Genomic DNA, 24,704 nt, shown 5'->3' with positions numbered 1-24,704 from the left:
AATCTTCTGCCCTTTGGATAGTAAAACATATTATTTTTCTGCTAGTAAATACCTTATACAACCCACTTCCTGTTTCTTGTCTGGTCATTAGACTAGGCTTATGACATGCACAGCTCTCTCTCACTCTTGTGAGAGTTTGCCAGGAAGGGAGGGGGGATGAGTCCTAAGAGGGCCAGCAAGAGATGCAGAGCTGGAGGTATGTGTCTGTGTAAATCCAGAAAGTGAACAGGCAGCAGCTTCAGCTGCCCACAGTTAAAATGGCTGCAGCCAGACTCAGTTGAAGGAGATTTCTGAAGCATATTTGGCAAGTACAGAATCGCAGTATATATACATTAATATGCAAAGTGGTCGGAGGGAAGCTTCAGAATGGCAAAGATGTTTTTATTGCAAATTATGTGAGCAGACTGCAGTTCCTCTTTAACCTTTTCCCAGCCTGTCATTAGTACAGTGACAGTGTACAGCCGACCCACGGCTGGGCACTTGAAGAGCAACGTACAGGTACGTGCTTGTGCCCAGCCGTGCCATTCTGCCGGCGCATATGTGCAGGAGGCGGTCCTTAAGCGGTTAAAGTAACTGCCCTCTCAACAGCGTGCGGATTCATAGCTAGGTGCCCACTATGCATGCTTGAGCCACTCTGTGCATTGTGAATGGTCCCGCAGTCTTCTGGCGCCTGTAACGTGTCTCAGAAGACTCATCAGTTATCTGGGACATGTCAGAGGTACCAAAAAATTGCCATCGGCTTTTTTTTGGGAAGGGGGGTCCTTTAAAGCGGAACTTCCCCTTTTGGGTGAAACTCCACTTTAAATATAGCTTTCCTAACATCTCTCAAAGCAAAGCTAAACTTTATCTGAGCACCGAAAACCTAAAATGCAATGCAATTCATTTTTAATATTAAAAGGAAATTCACCCATCCATGTCTCTCCTGCTTTATTTTTAAAACCCCCCCCTAACATTCTACAGTGCCTTGCGAAAGTATTCGGCCCCCTTGAACTTTTCAACCTTTTGCTGCATTTCAGGCTTCAAACATAAAGATATAAAATTTAAATTTTTTGTGAAGAATCACCAACAAGTGGGACACAATTGTGAAGTGGAACGAAATCTATTGGATATTTTAAACTTTTTTTAGCAAATAAAAAACTGAAAAGTGGTGCGTGCAAAATTATTCGGCCCCTTTACTTTCAGTGCAGCAAACTCACTCCAGAAGTTCAGCGAGGATCTCTGAATGATCCAATGTTGTCCTAAATGACTGATGGTGATAAATAGAATCCACCTGTGTGTAATCAAGTCTCTGTATAAATGCACCTGCTCTGTGATAGTCTCAGGGTTCTGTTGAAAGCGCAGAGAGCATCATGAAGACCAAGGAACACACCAGGCAGGTCCGTAATACTGTTGTGGAGAAGTTTAAAGCCGGATTTGGATACAAAAAGATTTCCCAAGCTTTAAACATCCCAAGGAGCACTGTACAAGCGATCATTTTGAAATGGAAGGAGTATCAGACCACTGCAAATCTACCAAGTCCAGACCTGAATCCAATTGAGAATCTGTGGAAAGAGCTGAAAACTGCTGTTCACAAACGCTCTCCATCCAACCTCACTGAGCTCGAGCTGTTTTGCAAGGAAGAATGGGCAAGAATTTCAGTGCAAAACTGATAGAGACATACCCCAAGCGACTTGCAGCTGTAATCGCAGAAAAAGGTGGCTCTACAAAGTATTAACGCAAAGGGGGCCGAATAATTTTGCACGCACCACTTTTCATTTTTTTATTAGTTAAAAAAGTTTAAAATATCCAATAGATTTCGTTCCACTTCACAATTGTGTCCCACTTGTTGGTGATTCTTCACAAAAAATAAAAATTTTATATCTTTGTTTGAAGCCTGAAATGTGGCAAAAGGTTGAAAAGTTCAAGGGGGCCGAATACTTTCGCAAGGCACTGTATAAGCAGAAATCTAGAGTAAGGGCAGATGATTCATGTAGCTTTCATTTCCTGGAATACATTTGCCAATAGTTCAGGCGGGAGGGGGTACTTGGCTCTTTTGAGGAGCGATCGCGGGTGCCGGCCACGCATATTGGCTCTGGGAGTGCGCCCGCTATAGCTCTTAAAGCGGTCGCCATACAGCTGCGTCGATTCCCGCAGCAGTACCACCATATAACGCTGATGGCTGGTCGGCAAGCAGTTAATGAAGGCGGATGTCAACATATGATCATCCGCTAACATCCGTTTGCTCATAGAAATTTACAGGTCTCTGTTTTTCATCCATCATGGGACAAAGGAAGAACAGACATACGGAACGCCCATGTAAAATGGACAGAACTGTTTTTTTATTTAAACTGTTAAATGGCTTTGAGTTCCGCTTTAATGCTTAGTGCAAATGAGTGCTCAAAAAGTTTGTGAACGAATCTGAAGCCTAGAACTGTCCTTGGGCATTGACAGCTGTGATCTTTTGGCTACGGAGATGAGTGAGGGGTATTTACATCTAATGCCTTGCTCCTATAAGAGAACTCCTCTGGCTCAGGACAGTTCCCTGAGTTTAACCTTTCTGTGTCCCATGGCTGCCATTAGGTTGAAAGTGGAAAACTACAGAAGTTGATGGCCAACAATCACATACTGTAAGTAGAGGGAGCAACTTAATAGTCGTTTTTGTGGGTAATGTACATCTGTGTATCAACTACGGCACTGACCTTTAATAGCTTTCTCAGTTGGCATCTATAATACAAGCCTTCACATTAGTCATTTAAAGCGATATTAAACCCCAAGCAAAAAAAAATGTATATACAGTGGAACCTTGGATTGCAAGCATAATCCATTCCAGAGGAATGCTTGTAATCCAAAGCACTGACATATCAAAGCGAGTTTCCCCATAGAAGTCAATGGAAACGAAGATAATTAGTTCCGCATTGACTTCTATTTCATGCAATACCGCATGTGGCCAGAGGTGGGGGGCCGTCGCTAATACTCGGGGACAGCTCAGCTGAAGAATAGGGGAAGGGAAGGGGATCACCACTGCAGGTGGAAATGTGGATATAGAACGCTCCTCGGAACTGGAACACCAGGTGCCAGCTAAGCATATAGCAACACGAGGCACAGGACAAGGAAGTTCTGGACAGCTGCACTTCGCAATATAGTCTTTATTAGTAAAAAGCCTAACAGATACACGCCATAGCAAAAAATGGGACAAACAAGCTGACGCGTTTCACATTTAACAGTGCTTAGTCATAGATATGTGGGCATCACATAGGTGTAGTGGGTAGCACTCTCGCCTAGCAGTAAAAAGGGTTTGAATCCCAACCATGACACTACTTGCCTGAAGTTTGCATGTTCTCCCTGTGCCTGCGTGGGTTTCCTCCGGGTACTCCGGTTTCCTCCCACACTCCAAAGACATGCTGGTAGGTTAATTGGCTTGTGTCCAAAATTGGCCCTAGTATGTGTATGGGGACCTTGGATTGTGGGGACCTTGATGGTAGGGATCGATGTGAGTGTGCAATTTACAGCGATGGGGACAATTGTAGACACTCGCTCAGGTTGAACTGGATGGACTGGTGTCTTTATTCAACCTTACTATGTAACTATGAGCTCGGGAATGGAGTATTTACGAATGGCTTCCGAACCGTTCCGAGTGTCACCGGTGCCCCCGTCACTTGGTGCCTGTGCTTCCCGTCCCCTTTAAGGGGTTTCAGAAGGGATGGGAGGCAGGGTTTATGATCATGTGACCACCGTGATAGGCTGTCATGGCGGTCGGAAAGATTTCCGTTAGTCGCCGGTAACTGGCAGGAACGCGCAGGACACACACACTCAGCACAGCTGTGTTTACATTCTGCTTCGCAAATATGCAGCCCTTTGGTGTCAAGGCCCACCCAGCGAGAGGCAGCATATTTGCATACTGTCAGCGCAAAGGAGTAAAACTTGAACTTGAATGGGTGTGGGGTAACTGTGGGATACTCCAGTAACTAGTGGCGCCTAGTAGTTTTTTCTCATATCGTCTTCCAGGACAGCCTTTGAGATATAGGGCTCCTCCCTCCGGGACAGGAAACACGTCAAGCCAATTAAATAAAAGGTGTGGTCCTCCAGGCCCTCCTCAGTTTTTGTGTTTCCTGCCGGACGGGAAGGAGCACGTTTGGAACTGGTAAGGGGAGCTCCTTCTCAGGGGTTTTGCCTGGGGAGAGCGCCTTGATGGACCTGGCCCTTAGCACCCCTCGGTCCGAACGAAGGGAGGAGAGGGTAGCTTTCAGTCCCCGCTGCCATTTAAAACGTTCGGAGAGAACGGGACCCCGATACGCGGCAATCTCCCCCTCGGAGCGCTTACCGCTCGTACCTGTCGGTCGGAGACGGCGGGAGACGTTCGTTCTACCGACCGGCGTCCGGGTACTGTGAGCGGTGCGTTCGTAAGGAACGCACGGCGTCGGGGCGGAGTTTTTGCGCTCTGGCGTACGGAAGTGGGAGAGACGCACTTCCGCCGGATTCGCGTCATCAGGGGGCGCCGCAGGACCCGTTCCAGTCCTTTGGGCGCGGCGGTGTGACTACAGGGTTGCCTGGAGCAGTGTGAAGGCTCAGAGAGACTGAGTGATACACAGGAACCATGGAGAGTGCGGTTGTGCAGGTGGACTCCGGTTCAACAGGCTCCAGTACCTCTCAGGTAAGCTTGGTGAGGGCAGACCAGGACTTACACTGGGGGGTGGGGGGTCACTCTGACCCGTAGTACCTTCCCGGGGTGGAGAACCTGCTGGTGAAGGGGGGCACTTCCAAAATAGACCCTAGAAGCACAGTGGTGTGGTCAGGGGTGGTATTTTAATGGGACCCTGTTTGTCTTTGTTTTTAGGTTAAACAGGACAGAGCCCAGATACCTTTACCCAGAAGGAAATGTGCCGTGTGTGGGGCTAAGTTAGGCACCGGTTGGGAGAAGCCGCTTTGCCCAGATTGTGTCAGTAGCCTGGTAAAAGAGGACTCGGTGGCAGCTTGTCACAATGTTTTAACATCCGTAAAGGATGAGATTGCATCCACCTTCCAATCTTTTAAAAACATGATGGATAGGATGCAGGGTCCCTCTGTCTCTTTACCCAGAGCCGTGAGTATGCCTTCCTTATCCGAACCAAGTCAGGAGGAGGAGGTGGATAGGGAGAGGTTACCCAGGTCATTAGCCTCCTCTAGGACAGAGTCTACTTCAGAATCTGAGGGGGAGGAAGAGGCCATTAGATCAGCCAGATACAAGCTGTCTTTGGATGATGTGGGTGACCTCCTCAAGGCTATATATGACACCTTGGAGATCAGAGAAGAACAGGTCCAGCTTTCAAAACACGACATGATGTATCAAGGGTCAAGTGTAATGAAAGACAGGGTATTCCCCGTCCATAAGTCGCTAGTGGAGGCGATTCTGCTGGAGTGGGAACAACCGGAAAAAAGGCCATTTTTTTCAGGTAGCCTTAGAAGGAGGTTCCCTTTTGAATCGGATGCGGTGCATCCCTGGAACAAGGTTCCCAAATTAGACACTCCCTTGGCTAAGGTCTCTAAGAAGACAGATTTGGCCTTTGATGATACGGGTTCACTCAGGGACCCTATGGATAAGAGGGGAGATCTGCTGCTCAAGAGAGCCTGGGATGCCTCTTCCATTGGGCTTAAACCGGCCCTAGCAGCTACCTGTGTGGCCAGAAACTTGGAGTGTTGGCTTACACAGTTACAATCACATATTTCTGCAGGTACTTCTAGGCAACAGCTGTTGAAGTCCTTTCCGCTACTGTTTAAGGCTGTGGGCTTTTTAGCGGATGCCTCTGCAGAATCAGTCAAACTGGCGGCTAGATCAGCAGCACTAGTGAACGCTGCCAGAAGGGCCGTTTGGCTTAAAACCTGGTCAGGAGACACAGCTTCAAAGCTAAAGTTGTGTGGATTACCCTTTTCAGGGGACCATTTGTTTGGGCCCGGCCTGCAAGAGGCGTTAGAGCGCACGCAGGATAGGAAGAAAGCTTTCCCAGAAAGGAAAAAGAGACCTGAAGGGAAACGCCTTTTTCGAAGCCCCAGGCAGCAAAACCTGCAGGAAAGGGAGGTTCGCCCCAAAAAGCATTGGGCGGGTCACAAGGGAAGAGGCAGAGGAGGTATCTTATTCAATCCTCCTCAGCCCTTCCCTAAAACCCAGTGACTCCTGCGTCCCGGTGGGAGGAAGACTGGGGAAGTTCCTCCCACAGTGGGAAGCTTCAACCGAAAGTCCGTTCATTCGAGATCTTGTAAGGAACGGCTACAGGTTGGAGTTTGGTTCAGTTCCCCTCCCAAACTTTCAAGTAACAAGGTTACCAAGGGACCAAGAGAAAGCAGAGGCTTTGGCTCTTCTTCTGGGGGATCTGGTGGACCAAGAAGTAATGGTGCAGGTACCTCAGGAGGAGCGAGGCTTGGGGGTTTACTCCCACGTATTCGTGGTAAAGAAACCTTCGGGGAAGTTCAGGTTAATACTGAATCTCCGTCCCCTGAACAGATTTATAAAATACAAGCGGTTCCGGATGGAGTCAATCTTCTCGGTAACCAAATTCCTGTTTCAGGGCTGTCACATGGCCACAGTGGATCTCAGGGATGCATATTTGCATATCCCGATTCATCCGGAATCTCAGAGATTTCTCAGGTTGGCGGTGAGGTTGAACACGGGTGTGTTACACCTCCAGTTTCGAGCTCTCCCCTTCGGGCTTTCAGCCTCACCAAGAGTCTTTACAAAAGTTCTGGCAGAGGCACTGGCCCCATTAAGGCTCAAGGCTATAACAGTGATCCCATATCTGGACGATCTACTGTTCATAGCCCAGTCGGCCCAACAGCTGCAGAGGGACATACAGGAGGCTTTGGTTTTTCTGCGCTCACTGGGGTGGCTGATAAACCAGGAAAAATCCCAGCTGACCCCCTCACAGGAGGTCCTGTATTTAGGATACAGGATTTCTTCAGTGGAAATGAGGGTATTTCTTCCGGAGGAGAAGATCGGCAAGCTAGAACAGGCGGTAGCCCAGCTTCAATCTGGTCGGGAAGCCCAGATCAGGGAGGTGATGAGAGTCCTAGGGTTGATGACATCATGCTTTCCAGCGGTGGCCTGGGCAAGACATCATCAGCGTCCTTTACAAAGACTCATGCTCCGTTATTGGGATGGCAGGCAGGAGAGCCTGGATCAGGTTATGCCCCTATCCTCGGCAGTCAGGAGGTCTCTTTGGTGGTGGCGGGCCCAGGTCAACCTAGACAGGGGTCTTCCCTGGTCCCCACAAGCTACGGTGGTGGTCACGACCGATGCCAGTGCGCTGGGTTGGGGTGCCCACCTAGAGGGAACCTTAGCCCAGGGTTCCTGGTCGAACCTAGAGACAGGTCGTTCCTCAAACCAGAAGGAACTTCTGGCAGTCTGGAAAGCTATAGAAACCTTCCAGTCCCGGTTACATGGCAGGGATCTGCAAGTTCGCTCAGACAATGTGACAGCAGTAGCCTACCTGAACAAGCAAGGGGGAACCAGAAGCCCTGCACTACAGGTAATTGCGGACAAAATCTTCTGCTGGGCAGAGAAGAATTTGTCCTCAATATCAGCCATTCACCTAAAGGGAACTCAGAATTTCCTGGCCGACTTTCTCAGTCGCCAGAAGATAGGTCAGGACGAGTGGTCCCTCAACAAGGAAGTGTTCGAGGAGATCGTGTCATGCTGGGGAAGGCCAGAAATAGACCTATTTGCAACAGAAGGCAACAGGAAGGTGACACAATTTTTTTCGGTTCACCCACAGGATCGGGCCAGGGGGATAGACGCCCTTGCCAATCCATGGCTGTTTGGCCTGTGTTACGCCTTTCCTCCCGTAAGGATGGTGGCGGAGGTTCTGCAGAAGTTCCGTTCGGAAACTACGGACCTCATTTTAGTAGCTCCTTTTTGGCCAAGGAGACCCTGGTTTGCCAGCATAAAAAGATTGGCCGTACATCCTCCGCTGTTTCTACCAGTCAGGGAGGACTTACTTTCCCAGGGGCCGATCCTGTGCCCTCAGATAGAGAGGCTCAAGCTTGCGGCCTGGTATCTGAGGAACAAATCCTAAGGTCACAGGGTTTCTCAGAAAGAGTGATTAAGACCTTGTTAGAATGCCGTAAACCAGTTACTAGGGCAATTTACGCCAAGGTAGGAAAGAGGTTTAATTCCTGGTTGCGAGAACAGGGGATTGCAAGTCCCGGGGTCCCGGCAGTCCTAGATTTTCTACAAGCAGGGGTAGAACTGGGCCTATCTATCAGCACTCTAAAGGTACAGGTGGCGGCCTTAAGTGTTTTCCTTCAGTCCTCCCTTCAGCAGAATCCATTTGTCAGGAACTTCTTCAAGGCTCTATCTAGATCCAAGCCTGTGAGAATGAAGTCCTGTCCTACTTGGGATTTGGCCTTGGTTCTTAGGGCTCTGACCCAAGATCCATTTGAACCATTAGAGGGAGCTTCACTTAAGTGGATTGTACTAAAGACTGTATTTTTGATAGCGATCACGTCAGCTAGAAGGGTCAGTGATCTACAAGCGCTCTCGGTCAGAGAGCCATTTCTGTTAATCTTAGAGGACAGGGTAGTACTTAAGACTGATCCTAGTTTTCTTCCTAAAGTGGTGTCCACTTTTCATAGGACACAGGATATTATTTTGCCAACTTTTTTCTCAACCTCAGACAAGGATGAGGCGAGATCTTTAAGTTTGTTAGACGTTAGGAGAAGTTTATTAATTTTTTTTTAGAAGCCACTAAGGTCTTCAGGAAGTCAGACTCACTTTTTGTTAATTTTTCGGGCGCCCGCAAGGGCTGCAAGGCGTCCAAAGCGTCTATCGCCAGGTGGATACGAATGGCGATAGTTAAAGCCTATGAGTTAGAGGGGAAGCAGGCACCCTTAGTTAAGGCACACTCTACAAGGGCGGTTTCCGCATCATGGGCAGAGAGGGCTGGAGCCTCTCCAGAGGAGATCTGCAAAGCAGCAACGTGGTCCAGCTACTCAACGTTCGCAAGACATTACCGTCTGGATTTATGGTCTGATAAAGAGCAGACTTTTGGACGTAAGGTCCTCCAGGCAGTGGTCCCGCCCTGACAAGGTGAGCTCCTTGCTTATCATCTCAAAGGTTGTCCTGGAAGACGATATGAGAAAACCGGAGTTAGACTTACCGGTAACTCTTTTTCTAGGAGTCTTCCAGGACAGCCTGGCTTCCCACCCAAAGTTGTTTAAATTGGACTAAGTGGTGAGGATGTGTATTAACGTGATTGTTAGTGTGTTATGTCTTTCAGAGCCTCCCGGCGGTTCTTGGAGTAAAACTGAGGAGGGCCTGGAGGACCACACCTTTTATTTAATTGGCTTGACGTGTTTCCTGTCCCGGAGGGAGGAGCCCTATATCTCAAAGGCTGTCCTGGAAGACTCCTAGAAAAAGAGTTACCGGTAAGTCTAACTCCGGTTTTTGTTTGGGGGGGCGGTAAACAAACAAGGGTTGTTTGTTATTTAAAAAAAAAAAATGTCATACTTGCCTTCACTGTGCAGCTCGTTTTGCACAGTGTGGCCCCGATCCTCCTCTTCTGGGGTCCCATGGCGGCTCCTCCCCACATCAGATAACCCCCTAAGAGAAGCGTTCTCCCGAGGGGGTTACCTTGCGGGCGTGCTCCCGAGTCCAGCATTCGGCATCCATAGACACGAATGCCGGACTGAGCCCGCCCCCTGGCACTCGCGTCATTGGATTTGATTGACAGCAGAGGGAGCCAATGGCTATGCTATCTATCCAATCAAGAGCCGGTACCCCGTGGAGAGAGGGAGCGCAAGTCTCCGCCAACAGAAATACAGGGCTTTAGGTGACTACAATGGGGAGGGGGTTGGGGGGCCGGTCACTGGTGAAAAAATACGGAGGTTTACAACCCCTTTAATTGTAGGGGTGGATACTGTGGGTTTGGAGCAGCACCGTTCTGTTACAGCAACAGCTCTGTTCCTTTTTGGGACACATTTTTTACATAAAGAAAGCGATGATCGTTGTAAGTCCCCCTGTCAGTGTTAAATGGTTTGTCTCAACCCCCTAACCGCTACATATGCAGGATAGCTTGTTCTGTTGAAAAACAACAGACCTACCGGCAGGTGAAAATAAGAGCTTGAAATGAATGCAGCCATCACATCAAGGAATTGGTCATATTTTTATTTATTGATTTGTTTTTTAGATTAATTTGATTTAATTTATGTAAGTGAAAGTATATTAACCACTTAAGAACCACCTCACGCCGATGTATGTCGGCAGAATGGCACGGCTGGGCACAAGCACGTACCTGTACGTTGCTCTTTAAGTGCCCAGCCGTGGGTCGGAAGCGCGACGCCGCCGGCATGCTCCTGACCCGGTCCTGATCGCCGCTGGTGTCCACGCTCTTGAGATGGCAGTTACTTTAACCGCTTAAGGACCGCCTCCTGCACATATACGTCGGCAGAATGGCACGGCTGGGCACAAGCACGTACCTGTACGTTGCTCTTTAAGTGCTCAGCCGTGGGTCAGTCCTGAGCTCCGTGACCGTGGGACCAGCGGACCCGATCGGGTCACAGAGCTGAAGAATGAGGAGAGGTCTGTGTAAACAAACCTCTCCTCGCACTTCCTACTGTGGCTGTCACCGATCGCCTGTTCCCTGATTTAGGCCACGGCCCCCTACAATAAAAAAATCGCATAACGTCATACATAACCCCTATACTGCCCCCTAGTGGTTAACCCCTTCACTGCCCGTGGCATTTACACAGGAATCAGTGGATTTGTATAGCACTGATTGCTGTATAAATGTGAATGGTGTCAAAAATGTTCTATGTGTCCGCCATAATGTCGCAGTCACAATAAAAATTGCTGATCGCCGCCATTACTAGTAAAAAAAAAAAAAGTAATTAATAAAAATGCTATAAAACTATCCCCTATTTTGTAAAAGCTATAACATTTTTGCGCAAACCAATCAATCGCTAATTGCAATTTATTTATTTATTTTTTTACCAAAAATATGTAGAAGAATATGCATCAGCCTGAACTGAGGGAAAAAAACATTTTTTTAATATATTTTTTGGGGATATTTATTATAGCAAAAAGTAAAAAATATTGCATTTCTTTCAAAATTGTCACTCTATTTTTGTTTACAGCGCAAAAAATAAAAACCGCAGAGGTGATCAAATACCACCAAAAGAAAGCTCTATTTGTGGGGAAAAAAGGACGCCAATTTTGTTTGGGAGCCACGTCACACGACTGTGCAATTGTCAGTTAAAGCGACCCAAAATTGGTCCGGGGCTTAATTGGTTATAGGGTGCCTCTTGCGGGGTTATCCCTGCAACAACCTATGTACTATTGTATTAAATGTTTAATAATAAAAAAAAATTACTTGATTAAAAAAAAAAAAGTTGGTAATCTGCAATATGATAAATGTTTGCTTTTGGGTTTAATTCCGCTTTAGGTCCTAAACCAAGAAAACTGAACATACTTACACACTTTCCTGGGTCACTTCTTCAGCCTTAGAGATTTTTCTGTAGCAATAAACGATTTCTACCAAAAGCCACAATGTGAGGAAGGCCAGAAGGATGTACATCATGATCTCCGAGAGGACCGAGGTAAAATCTTCACTGGCTGTGTGAAAGGAAATAATGGGCTGTTTAGATAAAAAAAAAAAAAAAAAACTGATTTGGGGTTTTTATCTTTAATAATTTTTTTGAGAACTAAAAAAATAGAATGTCCCAGAAAGCTCCATCTCCTATCATTATACATGTAATAAGACTTAACAAGTAAATAATAAGGATGTCACTTTTTTGTAGTTGGATTTCGCAATTACCGGTAATTTCTACCAATAAGTTTTTTTTTGTTTTGTTTTTTATGTGCCCTGATAGTGTGATAGATCCTGTATGCAGACGTGTGGACAGGAGCAGGGAGAGCATGCCGGGGATGAAAGGGTATTTCAATCTAAAATGCTAAACACATTTAAGCTCTTGTTGAAATGTTCACTCCTCAGCAGGCAATGGACGTTCAGATCTTTTCATGTTCTTAATATGCCTAGTAAAAAAAAATAATAATTATTAGATGTTAACTACTTCAGACCCCCTTTATGACCATACCGATTTTTGCTATTCAGCACTGCGCTACTTTGGTAATTGTGCGACCATGGAACACTGTACCTAAACAAAATTTTATATCATTTTTTTTTTCACAGAAACATATTTTCTTTTTAATAGCATTTGAGCACCACTGTGTTTTTTTTTTTTTTTTGTTTTTTTAATTCTATAAATAAAAAAAGACTGAAAATTTTGAAAAAATAAATATTTTTTACTTTCTGCATATAACAAAAAAAATCTAATATCTTCATAAATTTATACCAAAATGTATTCTGCTATATGTCTTTGGTTAAAAAAAAAAAAAGAAAGCAATCCCAATAAGCGCATATTAATTAGTTTCTGTGAAAGAAAAAAAAAAACACAGCCACATCGCTGCTCTCCATTTACCTACGCAGGGCTCTTCTGTCATTTGCTTAGCCAATCAGCAGGTCCCAGCCATAAATCGTTGGCCGGGACACACTGATTGGCTTGTGCTGAAGCGAATAACAGCACAACCAAGGTAGTGGAAAGCACGTGCAACCTACCCAGAAATTGTGGATCAGGTATATACAGTATCTCACAAAAGTAAGTACACCCCTCACATTTTTGTAAATATTTTCTTCTCTTTTCATGTGACAACACTGAAGAAATGACACTTTGCTACAATGTAAAGTAGTGAGTGTACAGCTTGTATAAGAGCCGGTTCACACAGCGGGTGAGGCGACACGACTCGCCTCGCTCTCGCAAGTCGCCCCCGTTCTGTACAATGGAACCGTTCTGAGAGCAGCGACTCGAGTCGCTCCGACTCAGAAAAAAGGTTCCTGTACTACTTTTGGGCGACCTCGGGGCGACTTGCATTGACTTCTATACAGAAGTCATCTGCAAGTTGCCGCTGAGGTCTCGGCAGGTCGCGGCGAGGCAAGTCGGAGTCGCCTCGCCTCGCCTGCAGTGTGAACCGGCCCTTACAGTGTAAATTTGCTGTCCGCTCAAAATAACTCAACACACACCCATTAATGTCTAATTGGAGGATAAAGGTTTTTTTTGGACTTTAAACCTGCAGCAGTGGCCTGGCATGAATGCTAGAATGTCGCTCACACACTTTTTACTTTCCTTTAGTTTTTTTTGCTACATTATTTTTATCATATACAATAATGCAGGTTAGATGTAACTAGCTACAAGTATGAATGGCATAAGCATGTTCTACTTAAAGATACATTGTTGCAAGAATGCGGAGACAATTGATTTCGGTGTTGGTCTTATTCCCACATAAGCCTCAGCATGATTTCTTGCTGAATGACTTTGTTTCCATGGTTAGGTTAGTGAAGATAAGCTTTCTGTGATGTCATAATTGAATTTACTGCCACCTACTCTTCTTACAAACCTGACTATTCAGCTTGTGCAGCTGCTGCCAACAGCGGTTCAGCCTGCAGGAAACCACCATTATGACAGAAATAGATCATTGTGTCCTTTGAGGTAATGGTAGAAATTACAGGTACCCCTAATGACAGAGTCCTCAGATCAGTCCGTACATCCCATAATGAACTGCAGCCTTCACTTTGTGATCGCTTCGCTTTTGCTTAGCAGAACTGTGTTTTTGTCACTTTGCAGGTACATCACATTGCAGCTGTCAAATTATAACGAAAATGTAACTTCTCCTGTACAAATGTGGTGGCTTTCATTTTCATGATGGGCAATAGTATGAGAAATATGTACAGTGCCTTGAAATTTTCCACATTTTGCCACGTTAAAGCCAAAAAAATGTAAATGTATTTTATTGGGCTTTTATGTGATAGACCAACACGAAGTGGAAGGAAAATGATAAATGTTTTTCAAATTTTTTTACAAATATGTGAAAAGTGTGGGGTACATTTGTATTCAGCCCCCTTTGCTCTGATACCTCTAACTAAAATATAGTGGAACCAATTGCCTTTAGTCGCCTAATTAATAAATAGTTATTATTATAGTCCACCTGTGTGTAATTTAATCTCAGTAGAAATACAGCTGTTCTGTGAAGCCCTCAGAGGTTTGTTAGAGAATCTTAGCGAACAAACGGCATCATGAAGGCGAAGGAACACACCAGACAGGTCAGGGATAAAGTTGTGGAGAAGTTTAAAGCAGGGTTAGGTTATAAAAAAAAAAAAAAAAAAGAGTTAAAATTAGGGCACCTTCATGGCAATGCCAATGTACAAGGATATCATGCATCTCCTACCTACTTCGGTGACAATGAGGCTGATTTCTAAGCTGGTCTGCACGGAGTGCTGGTGAGCCTCATAATGCAGGGTACGGTTCACCTGACAGACAAATTTCCCAGAATCAGTGATTGTCACATTATGTAATATGAGGGAGACGTCCTGCAGATCCTTGCTCCCGATCCATTGGAGGCGACGTTCAAACTGGCTTTTAGGCTTAGTGTGCTTTCCAGCAACAAATTCGTAGATCTAGAGAGAGGCAAGGCTTGAGTATTACTAGAGAACAGCAATATTCATCCACATAGACCAGTGATGGCGAACCTTGGCACCCCAGATGTTTTGGAACTACATTTCCCATGATGCTCATGCACTCTGCAGTGTAGTTGAGCATCATGGGACATGTAGTTTCAAAACATCTGGGGTGCCAAGGTAGGCCATCGCTTGCATATTTGTATTTCGACAAACAATTTACAAGTTATTTCCTCATCCATTTAATTTCAACACTACATTCTTGTAATTTCAGTATGTTAATTTTCTTCAACAAATACAATCCTCATCTACTTAGTTTTATGTCCCTCGAGCTAGGAGCATTTTTATGAAAAAGAAAAGAAAGAGCTAAAGAGATCGTTTAGAGATTATTTGGCACTGCAGTCTAAAAAATATGACGTTTGCTAAGCGCAACACATTTTCTTTTTCCAAACATCTGATCTATCAATGAAGGCTAATGTATAGAAAGCTGAGAAAAGGAAAGTGCATCTTGCCGTAGCTGAGATACTAGGTTTGATTCCTAATCTGCATTAAAAAAAAATGTGTGGATTGGCAGATGTGGCTTGCTTTCATGTGCATTCTGCTTACATCTGATATCCGTTTGGGAAGCTTCTGAGATCATTGAAAGGTGACCTGCACCTGAACTCCTCCTAAACTGCATCAACCTGTTTCAAGCTACCTTTACATTCCCATTGACTTGTATTGGGAGAGAAGCAGTTCTGAAATATAAAAGCCTGGCCCAAAATTTGGCTGGAGTGACCATCAGAGACACTTTTCCTTTTTCACATTTTAAAACCAGCCTAATGTATCTCTGTAATGTTCTTAATGAAATAATGGCTATATCTTAATAAATACTGGATTGCAACAATGTTTCTCCCCACAGATTCAAATAAAAGTACTTTTAAAGAGCTTATCCTTATGCTTCTATGCAACATCACACGTGCAGTCCTAAAAAGCATTTTTTCCAACCAAGCACATGGGAGATATTGCTTCATATATCTCAAATAAACAGGTCAAAATGGACAAAAAGTGTATAAAGAATACAAAATACATACAAGCGATCTGTTTCCAATCCCATTTGTGGGTTCATAATACCATTCAACATTGGTAATGGCGTAGACCTCCTCTCTTTGCATGCAGGAGATGCACAATAAGGTCATATTCTGTCCTCGTACGGCCTCTGTCCCAGAAGGAACCTCAACACATACTGGCGAGCAGAACCCAACTGCAGAGTGTCACCAGCAAAGGAAAAAGGGGGCACATGTACACCAATTAAAGGAGCAGGCAGAGAAGGCAAGCAGGACATAAAACACCAGGGAAACCAAGAAATAGACAAACATAACAAACACAACAGTAGCAAAAAAAGGAATACACGAGAATACACAAAGGGTCATGTCAAACAACAGAATGAGTAAGAATACAATAAAGGGAAAACGCAAGTGTAGGGAAAAGTATAGGAACAGCAATGGGGTTGGCAACAGGGCCACACAACACACAAAAATACAGTAAAGGGGAGACAGAAGAGGGAATAAATGTGTTAATTCAGATCTTATCAGTTAGACACTGACAAATCAAAAAGGCATTACTTTTGTCTTTATATAATGTTTTCTGCATTTATTGCATATTATACAAGACACGGTCTAAGCCAAGTATCCCTATTCTGTTATAAGAAAAATCTCACTAGGGCCCCAAATTTGTGATATTTAAAAGCAGCTAGCGTAATAACCTAATACATGATATGCATAAATTGGAAAAAATACAGTGCAGCGCATATAAAAATCACATAAGACACTACTGTAATGTAATGGATGCAATGGAGGTGATTATAGAGTTAAATGATAAAATGTCTATTTCATATGTTTTAGTATCTTGCTTATCAGCCTTAACCACAAATATCCAACATATATTGCAAAAAATATATAAAATCAAATATAATCACATATAAATGTATGCATATGAACTGAGAAAAAGTCCAGCTGAAGAACCAAGCAGTGATTGAAAAATCTGTTTTGTGTATAATAGAAGAAATTGAAGATTGGGAATCCCAAAGAGCCTCAAAGCTTTTCAGCAACAGGATCACCACAATGTATGAAAAGAGGGGGCTTACCAGATTCTAATGACCTTCACTAAGGAAAGGTCAAACGCTTGTTTAGTTATCCACAAAGCCTCCAACCTGCTTCAGGGGTCTTGACAGGCCATTAAACTTTGGTATATCCCACCAAATGATTCAAGTCACATGTATGGTCAGTTTTCCAATCCAAAAACTGACCACACATGTGACTTGAATCGTTTGTACAACTTCTACTGGTTGTAAGTGTGTTCATCCTTATTAAATACCGTATATACTCGAGTATAAGCCGAGATTTTCAGCCTCTTTTTTGAGGCTGAAAGTGCCCCCCTCGGCTTATACTCGAGTCATCGCCGTCTGACTGCTCGATCAGCGTATCGAGCAGACAGACGGCGGACATACTACAATTTGAAAGCCGCGCCTCCGCCTCCGCCTCCGCCTGTGATAGGCGGAACACTGAATTTCCCAGCAGCCTGTGTTCCGCCTATCACGGACATCGTCTCATCCTCGTCCGTAGTACGAGGATGAGACGATGTCTGTGATAGGCGGAACACAGGCTGCTGGGAAATTCAGTGTTCCGCCTATCACAGGCGGAGGCGGGGCTTTTGAATTTTAGAATGGCCGCCGAGGCGATCCTGGCAAGGCACGGGACGGAGGCAAGGCAAGGCACGGCACGGGACGGGACGGGACGGAGGCAAGGCACGACACGACACGGGACGGAGGCAAGGAACGGCACGGGACGGAGGCAAGGAGGCAAGGCACGGGACGGAGGCTCGGGACACAGGTAGGCTGGACACACACACACACACACACGGACACACACACACACACACACACACGGACACACACACATGGACACACACACACACACACACATGGACACACACATGGACACACACACACAGGGATGGATGGATGGAGACACACACACACAGGGATGGATGGATGGATGGAGACACACACACACAGGGATGGATGGATGGATGGAGACACACACACACAGGGATGGATGGATGGATGGAGACACACACACACAGGGATGGATGGATGGATGGATGGAGACACACACACACAGGGATGGATGGATGGATGGACACACACACACACAGGGATGGATGGATGGATGGACACACACACACACAGGGATGGATGGATGGATGGACACACACACACACACAGGGATGGACGGACACACAGGGACGGACACACACACAGGGATGGACAGGCATGTCTCACCCTCGGCTTATACACGAGTCAATAAGTTTGCCAGTTTTTTGGGGGGTAAATTGGGGGCCTCGGCTTATATTCGGGTCGGCCTATACTCGAGTATATACGGTATATAGTTTTATACTATCGAGGATGTTTTTTCTGACTGGTGTGATATACCGAAGTGCAATCTGGGCCTACCAGATTCATTCAAAGCCCCCACTTTTCACACATTGTGGGGATCCTATTGCTGCAAAGCTCTGGGGCTCTTTGGGATTCACAATCTTTAATTTCTTCTATTATACACAGAGAAGATTTTTCAATCACTGTTTGGTTCCTCGGCGGGACTGTTTCTCAGATCATATGCATATATTCCTATTCTGTACCTATGACCTCTACAATGAATGCAAACCGTGAGTTTCTCAGTTGAAATGCGGATTTAGCTTCTAGCTGCGTTAATTCTTCAAACACACACAAGTCATCTGTGGACAATTGTTTCCATGCTTTTTTTGGCAGCCAGCAAATCACAAAACAGACAGACCAAAAGTAGCCAATCAACTGAACCATGAAAATAGTTGTCAGAGTTAACTGCATTTGTTTCAACAGAAAATTACTTTGAGCTAAAAAAAAACTCTTTTGGGTACTAACATCATCGGCCACTTTATTTGGTACACTTTGCTAGTACCAGGTTGGACCCCTTTTTCACCTTCAGAACTGCCTTAAAGGGGAAGTCGGAAGGCTTTTTTATTTTACTGCATTCTATGCATTATGATAAAAAGCCTTCTATGTGCAGAAGCCCCCCCATAATACTTACCTGAGGTCCATCTAGATCCAGCGATGTTGCAGGAGTGCCTCGGCTGCAGGGGGTACCCTCTCCTCATTAGCTGAAACGGCAGCTTGGTGCCCTCGCTGTCAATCAGTCAGTCAGCCAATAAGGAGAGAATAGGAGCGGGGCTGGGCCGCGGGGCTGTGTCTAAATGGACACACAGAGCAGCGGCTCGGGTGCCCCCATAGCAAGCTGCTTGTAGTAAACAGGAGGGAGAGGCCAGGAGCATCAAAAAGGGACCCAGGAAGAGGAGGATCTGGGCCGCTCTGTGCAAAACCAACTACACAGAGCAGGTAAGTATGACATGTTTGTTATTTTTAACTTAAAAAAAACTAGACTTTGGTATCACTTTAATTCTTGTTGGCACAGATTCAACAAAGTGTTGGAAACATTCCTCAGAGATTTTGGCCCGTATTGACATGATAGCCTCACGCAGTTGCTGCAGATTTGTCGGCTGCACATCCGTGATGCAAATCTCCCGTTCCACCACATCTCAAAGGTGCTCTATTGGATGGAGATGTGGTGACTGTGGAGGCCACTGGAGTACAGTGACCTCATTGTCCAGTGGTGAGATGATTGGAGCTCTGTGACATGGATGGGTACACTGTAGTCCTAAAGGGATGGACATGGTCAGCAACAAGAAGCAAATAATGCAGTGCTCAAAATCAGTGTAAGTCCTGTAATACAATCCACAATGGGTGCTCTGGCTCTGATGCGCTCACACCGGTACAGACATAAATACGAAGAATAGAGCCGGTGTTCTGCCTAATAGAGTCCGCCTATCAAATGCTGTCCGCTCCGTACTGCGCATGCGCAGTACGGAGCAGACGAAGCTTCGGAAAAACTCCGAAGCTGAACGGCGCCTGCGCCGTGAGTGGAGGTGGTAGCCCCACTATCCAAGCGGACATAGGGATGAGAATTTTAGAGTGCCCCTCGCGGGCGAGCTTCGCTCGCCACGCTTCGGGCTCGGCCTCGCTGCGCTCGCCTCTTTTTTATTCTAACTCTATGTCCACTTGGATAGTGGGGATAGAACCTGGACTCACGGCGCAGGCGCCGTTCATCCTCGGCTATTTTCGGAATCTGTGTCCCTGTGTACTGCGCATGCGCAGTACGCAGGGGACACCATCTGATGGAGGACACTATTTTACAAGACACCGGCAACTCCAAGCATCCTTGTTGCTTCTTTATTGGTGTATAAAAAAAGTGAGCAAAAACATACAGGGGCTCACACGTTGTGGCTTACAAGCCTTTATTACAGCAGCTGATATACACAACCCATTTTCACATGTCACTAGCCAAGACAATTGTGGCCTTATCATATTCTAAAACAAATGTAGGTTATCATCAGCATACGAGAGAAGCAGTGGAATCCCATGATGGTGATGATAAGCATAGAATATGTGATCCAATAAAATCAGAAAAGGAGTTAATTTCTGGTTTTCTTTTTAACAGGAGTCATTCATTGGGTAGCTGTACTATCGATATGCACACTTGGTCAATACAATAGACTATGTGCTAGAGCTGGGAAGATTGAGTACAACTTCAACATCATCACAGTTGAGTCAATAAAAAGTAATCATTTTCTTCCCTATATAAGTTTTATATTTTATTGGGGGCAGGAATTTCCTTTCAAATCCAGTCCTTTGTCAAAGAGAGGAGGTAATATGAATGACGTGTACTGAAAAAATTAGAAGCCCATGTTTTATTAGGGCCCCTTTTGTGTCACGTCATACAGAGAGTCCTGAGGCCGGGTTCACATATGTGCAGCGGCTGTTCCCAGCATGGCGTCCAGTGTGTCCCTGTTCATTGTTTCAGGCGTGATTCGGGGCCAAATTTTTGCCTGAATTTGCACCTGAAACAAACCTAAAGACGCACAGGACCCTTTTGGAATGCACACTGCGGCCGCCCCAGACATGTGTAAACCGGCTCCATTGTGAGCCGGGCACACTCGCATGTAATCCAATTCACACATATGTGAGCCCGACCTGATATGCCTGTTTTGCTGCTGTTTTAAAGTGCTTGGTGCATCAAGGTCTGATTATAAAAGTGCACGGTTACAATGGCCTTTCATAACCTTTTTAACATGGAGGGACCTTTAAATTGGCTTTCTGGTCTCAGGGAACCCTTGGTAATAATTATCAGATCTAAAGTTCATGGTACATTAGTTTGATGGTCAGTGGGAAGAATGCTTCTTACATTTGTGGTAAGCAAGACAAATCCCCCACCTTAAAGCGGGATTCCGCTGCATTTTTTTTTTCTTACCTGTGTCACTGGAGGGCGATTCCTACCGTCGGTTAGCATTCAGGATCGGCGTGTTTTTGACCCCCGGCGTGACGATTCTTTTGCTTCGGACAACTTTTAAAAAAGTAGTCAGGCGTTTTCCATTTTAACTGTGGGCGTCTGAAGCCCACAGGCATTTACTGCCTCTATTCTATGACGCTCGGCTCCCAGCATCCACCGCTCCATCTCGCGCATGCTCACTGATAGCAGTGAGCAGCGCTGTAAAAGTTTCAATAGTGGTAATGGCAGATACAGCTGCCTGCCCACTTTGAAAATGGCAATTTCGGACACGCCCTCGTCACGTGACCGGCGTCCTCCTTCCGAAATCTCACGAGATTTCGCAATTTCATTGTCCCCCATGGATTCTTGGGAAATAGCTTAGAAATTTCCCAGGGACCATTGCGAGGATGATGACCACGCCTACTCCCACGGGAGGACAGCCCGGAAGTCAGCACAAACATCTGAAATATAAGGTAAGTACTGAATTTTTTTTTTTTTTTTCAGGGTTCATTAATGTAAGTATGCTATCATGTGCTTTAAATAACAAGAAGATACATTTTTAGGTAAAAAACCGCTTTAACTGCTTGCCATCCAGCCGCCGCAGCTTTACTGTGGCAGAATAGCACGGCTGGGCAAAATGATGTTACCATGCGTTGCTTCGCCTTTTGGCCACTAGGGACGAGGGCGTGCCCGCAGTCGATGCAAGTGCCTGGCGGGTGCAATGAACGCAGGGCACCCGCAATCACTTGTGACAGAGCGAGAACCGGGATCTGTGTGTGAACACACAAATCTCTGTTCTTTCAGGGGAGTAGAGACAGATCGTGTGTTCTTACGGTAGCGCCGACTCCTGAAGAGGACGCGCTATGTGTTTTTGAAATTTAATGTTACACCTAAATCGCAGTTTGGTTTGGGTTTAATCACTCTAAATTTTGGCCTCGGCATCGGTCTGACTGGACTACAGGGTGTTCTGCCTGGCCATAGGGGGTGCTGTCACTTCTGGCAGGCATGGAAACACAGTCTGGTTGGGTGCTTGAAGGTTACTTTCAGTGGGAACTTATTTGAGAGGCAGAAATTGTTTCACGGTTCATGGAACCCCCAGCAACCTCTGGATGAACCCTGGGGTTCCACAGGACCCTGCTGGAGAAAGTCTGCCTTGGAGAACGGTTCTATTTTTTGTTGGGCCGCAGTATTAAATTGCATAGGTCATTGGTACTGCAGGTCGCATCCCCAATTAAAACTAGAAAGGCTGTAGTGTTACCACCACATAGGGGCCATGAAAAGACCTGGGATTTTCAGGTCCGTTTCAGTTTCAGCAATTATATGACTTGTGTCTCAAATGAACAGTCTATTTAAGTCACAGAAGGGTCAGGCATGTGTTATAGGGAGCCGTAATATAAGTGGCTGAAGAAAGAACTGTCTGTTACCCACCACAACCCTTCATATCCTCCCCACTGCAGAATGGAAGGGAGATCTCGTTGGCTGGTCTGGGCATCAGTAATCATTTTACAACTTCCTACATTCTTTTTTTTTTTTTTGTGTTTCATAAGGGGGTTATTTACGAAAGGCAAATCCACTTTGCACTGAAAGTGCACTTGGAAGTGAAGTCGCAGTAAATCTAAGGGGTAGATCTGAAATTAGGGGAAGCTCTGCTGATTTTATCATCCAATCATGTGCAAGCTAAAATGCTGTTTTTTATTTTCCTTGCATGTCCCCCTCAGATCTACAGCGACTTTAAAGTGGATTTTCCTTTAGTAAATAACCCCCATAGTTTCATCTCCTTATGGATCGACCACTCAGTAGGTCCGCTTTTTCTAGTTCTTCATATCTATTGGTACTATATGTCCATAGCTGTACTATGGAGGCAGCTGTTCAGGTGCCGATACTACACCGAGAATGTCTGCAATGTACATTAAGGATGCATTATCACAGGATCAGATTTCTGATGCTTGTACTTTCTGCATCTGCTGTCAATATGTATTTGGCAGTCAGTGGAAGGCAGTTCCTGGCCATACAGTTGTATTTGTGGACTGGACAGTTTTTTTGCATTTATTTCATTTTATGAGGAACTTTCTGATGTACCTATAGCCTAGGAACCGAGAGCCTTTTTTTTTTTTTTTGACCACGTCCCTACTGGGCCCTTTTACCCCCTTCTTGCCCAGGCCAATTTTTACCTTTCAGCACTGTTGCATTTCCAATGACAATTGCACAGTCATACAACATTGTACCCATATGAGACTTTTATCATTTTTTTCCACACAAATAGAGCTTCCTTTTGGTGGTATTTAATCACCACTGTTTTTTCATTTGGCAAAAAAAAAAGAGACTAAAAATTTTGAAAAAACAAACAGACATGTTTTATAGTCTTATAACATTTTGCAAATAGGTAATTTTTCTCCTTCACTGATGAGCACTGATAGGCTGAACTGATTAGGCAGCACTGATGGGGTGAACTGATGAGGCAGTACTGATGGGCATTGATGAGGCGGCACTGGTGTGCACTGTTGAGGCTGCACTGATAGGCAGCACTGATTGGTGGCACTGATGGGCAATAGTAGGCGGCACTGATGGGCACTGATTTGCAGAACTGATGAGGCGGAAATGATGATACTTCACTGATGCGTGTCACCGATGAGGCACTAATGGGTACTGATTGGCAGGACTGATGGGCACTGAATGGCACTGTTGGGACTGCACTGATAATTAGGACACTAATAATCAGTGCCCTGATTATCAGCATAGATGTCCCTTTAACAAAAGCTGGTTATCGGCCCTCTTTGTGCTGTCAGTGTAACCCGGCTTGTGTTTACATCTGTGCTTAGCTGTCATTGGACACAGCTGATCAGGGTCGTTGTGATTGGCCCTTTACCCTGATCTGTGATCATCTGAGTCCGAAGGACAGAGCAATCACAAAGCACACCGTCTGACCACAGGAGGACGCCCATGTATGCCCTCCCAGCAAAGTAAGCCCACTCTGTAGCATCTTTCGGTTATTGCGCGGGGGGCGGAAAGCAGTTAAGCAGAATTTTAGTCAGATTGATAAATAAAAAAGGGCACACACACACAAATGAATGAAGAAAAAAATGCTTCCCTGCAGCGGGGCTGTCCCTGCCCTTCAAAGGTTGAATGCGGGCTGAAAAAAAGCATTTTTTTTTTTAACAGATTTTTCACAGGCTGTAAGACTGGTCCCCGGACATCAAGTCCAATGCAGAGCCTGGAAGTATGGAAGTGAGAATGCTGAAGGACAGTCCACTGCCAGAGCATCAGCTACTAGGGGAGGATCGGGTAAGTTGAACTGCTTTTTTGCAGCCCCCTAGATCTAAATAAAGCTTTAACCCCACTGCAGGGTCAAATTAGGTCAATGATGCCCGGGGCATCCCCACTCCGCTGCCACATGTATCAGAAGGGCAGGGATGCTTGTGTCTTGGCCATGGCTGATTTATGCGGGAGTGATCGCTTGTTTCCGGGTTCTATCTGAACCGAAAAAGTAAAGTTCACCTTTAGTAGCTTTTTACAAAAATCCCCCTATGCAATTCCTATCAATAGCCAGATTTACATATGCAGACTGAGAGCTTGAGGTGCCAGCAGTTTCTGAGAGGCAGCATATGTAAACTGGAGAAAATGCGTGGGAATGCTGAATAGCATCAAAACTGCCCCATCATATTGCCCCCATCAAAACTGCCCCATCATATTGCCCCCATCAAAACTGCCCCATCATATTTCCCCCATCAAAACTGCCCATCATATTCCTCTATTATAAATCAGTACATGGTGTGTCTGTGCTCTCCCCCACTGCCCATCACTGTGTATAAGAAGCTTCGGTAACCATGGAAACATAACAGACAACAAAAGCCTG

The 24,704-nt window shown here is 45.4% G+C and overlaps 1 protein-coding gene across 1 annotated transcript in view; it reads right to left on the bottom strand.

The window, feature by feature from the left end:
• The window catches only part of SCN3B (sodium voltage-gated channel beta subunit 3), a 47,847-nt gene that overhangs the window by 6,240 nt on the left and 16,903 nt on the right, over positions 1-24,704 (bottom strand). The window contains exons 2-4 of the mRNA XM_077458026.1: positions 15,527-15,696; positions 14,225-14,453; positions 11,419-11,557 (exon numbers count right to left, since the gene is read on the bottom strand). Coding sequence (XP_077314152.1) covers positions 11,419-11,557; positions 14,225-14,453; positions 15,527-15,696 — 538 coding nt within the window. The remainder of the gene's footprint in view (positions 1-11,418; positions 11,558-14,224; positions 14,454-15,526; positions 15,697-24,704) is intronic.

This window comes from Lithobates pipiens, unplaced genomic scaffold (assembly GCF_037356315.1).
Source record: "Lithobates pipiens isolate NorthernLeopardFrog02 unplaced genomic scaffold, aLitPip1_a1.2 Scaffold_27, whole genome shotgun sequence".
NCBI lineage: Eukaryota > Metazoa > Chordata > Amphibia > Anura > Ranidae > Lithobates > Lithobates pipiens.
This window is presented reverse-complemented; position numbering and strand designations above follow the sequence as displayed.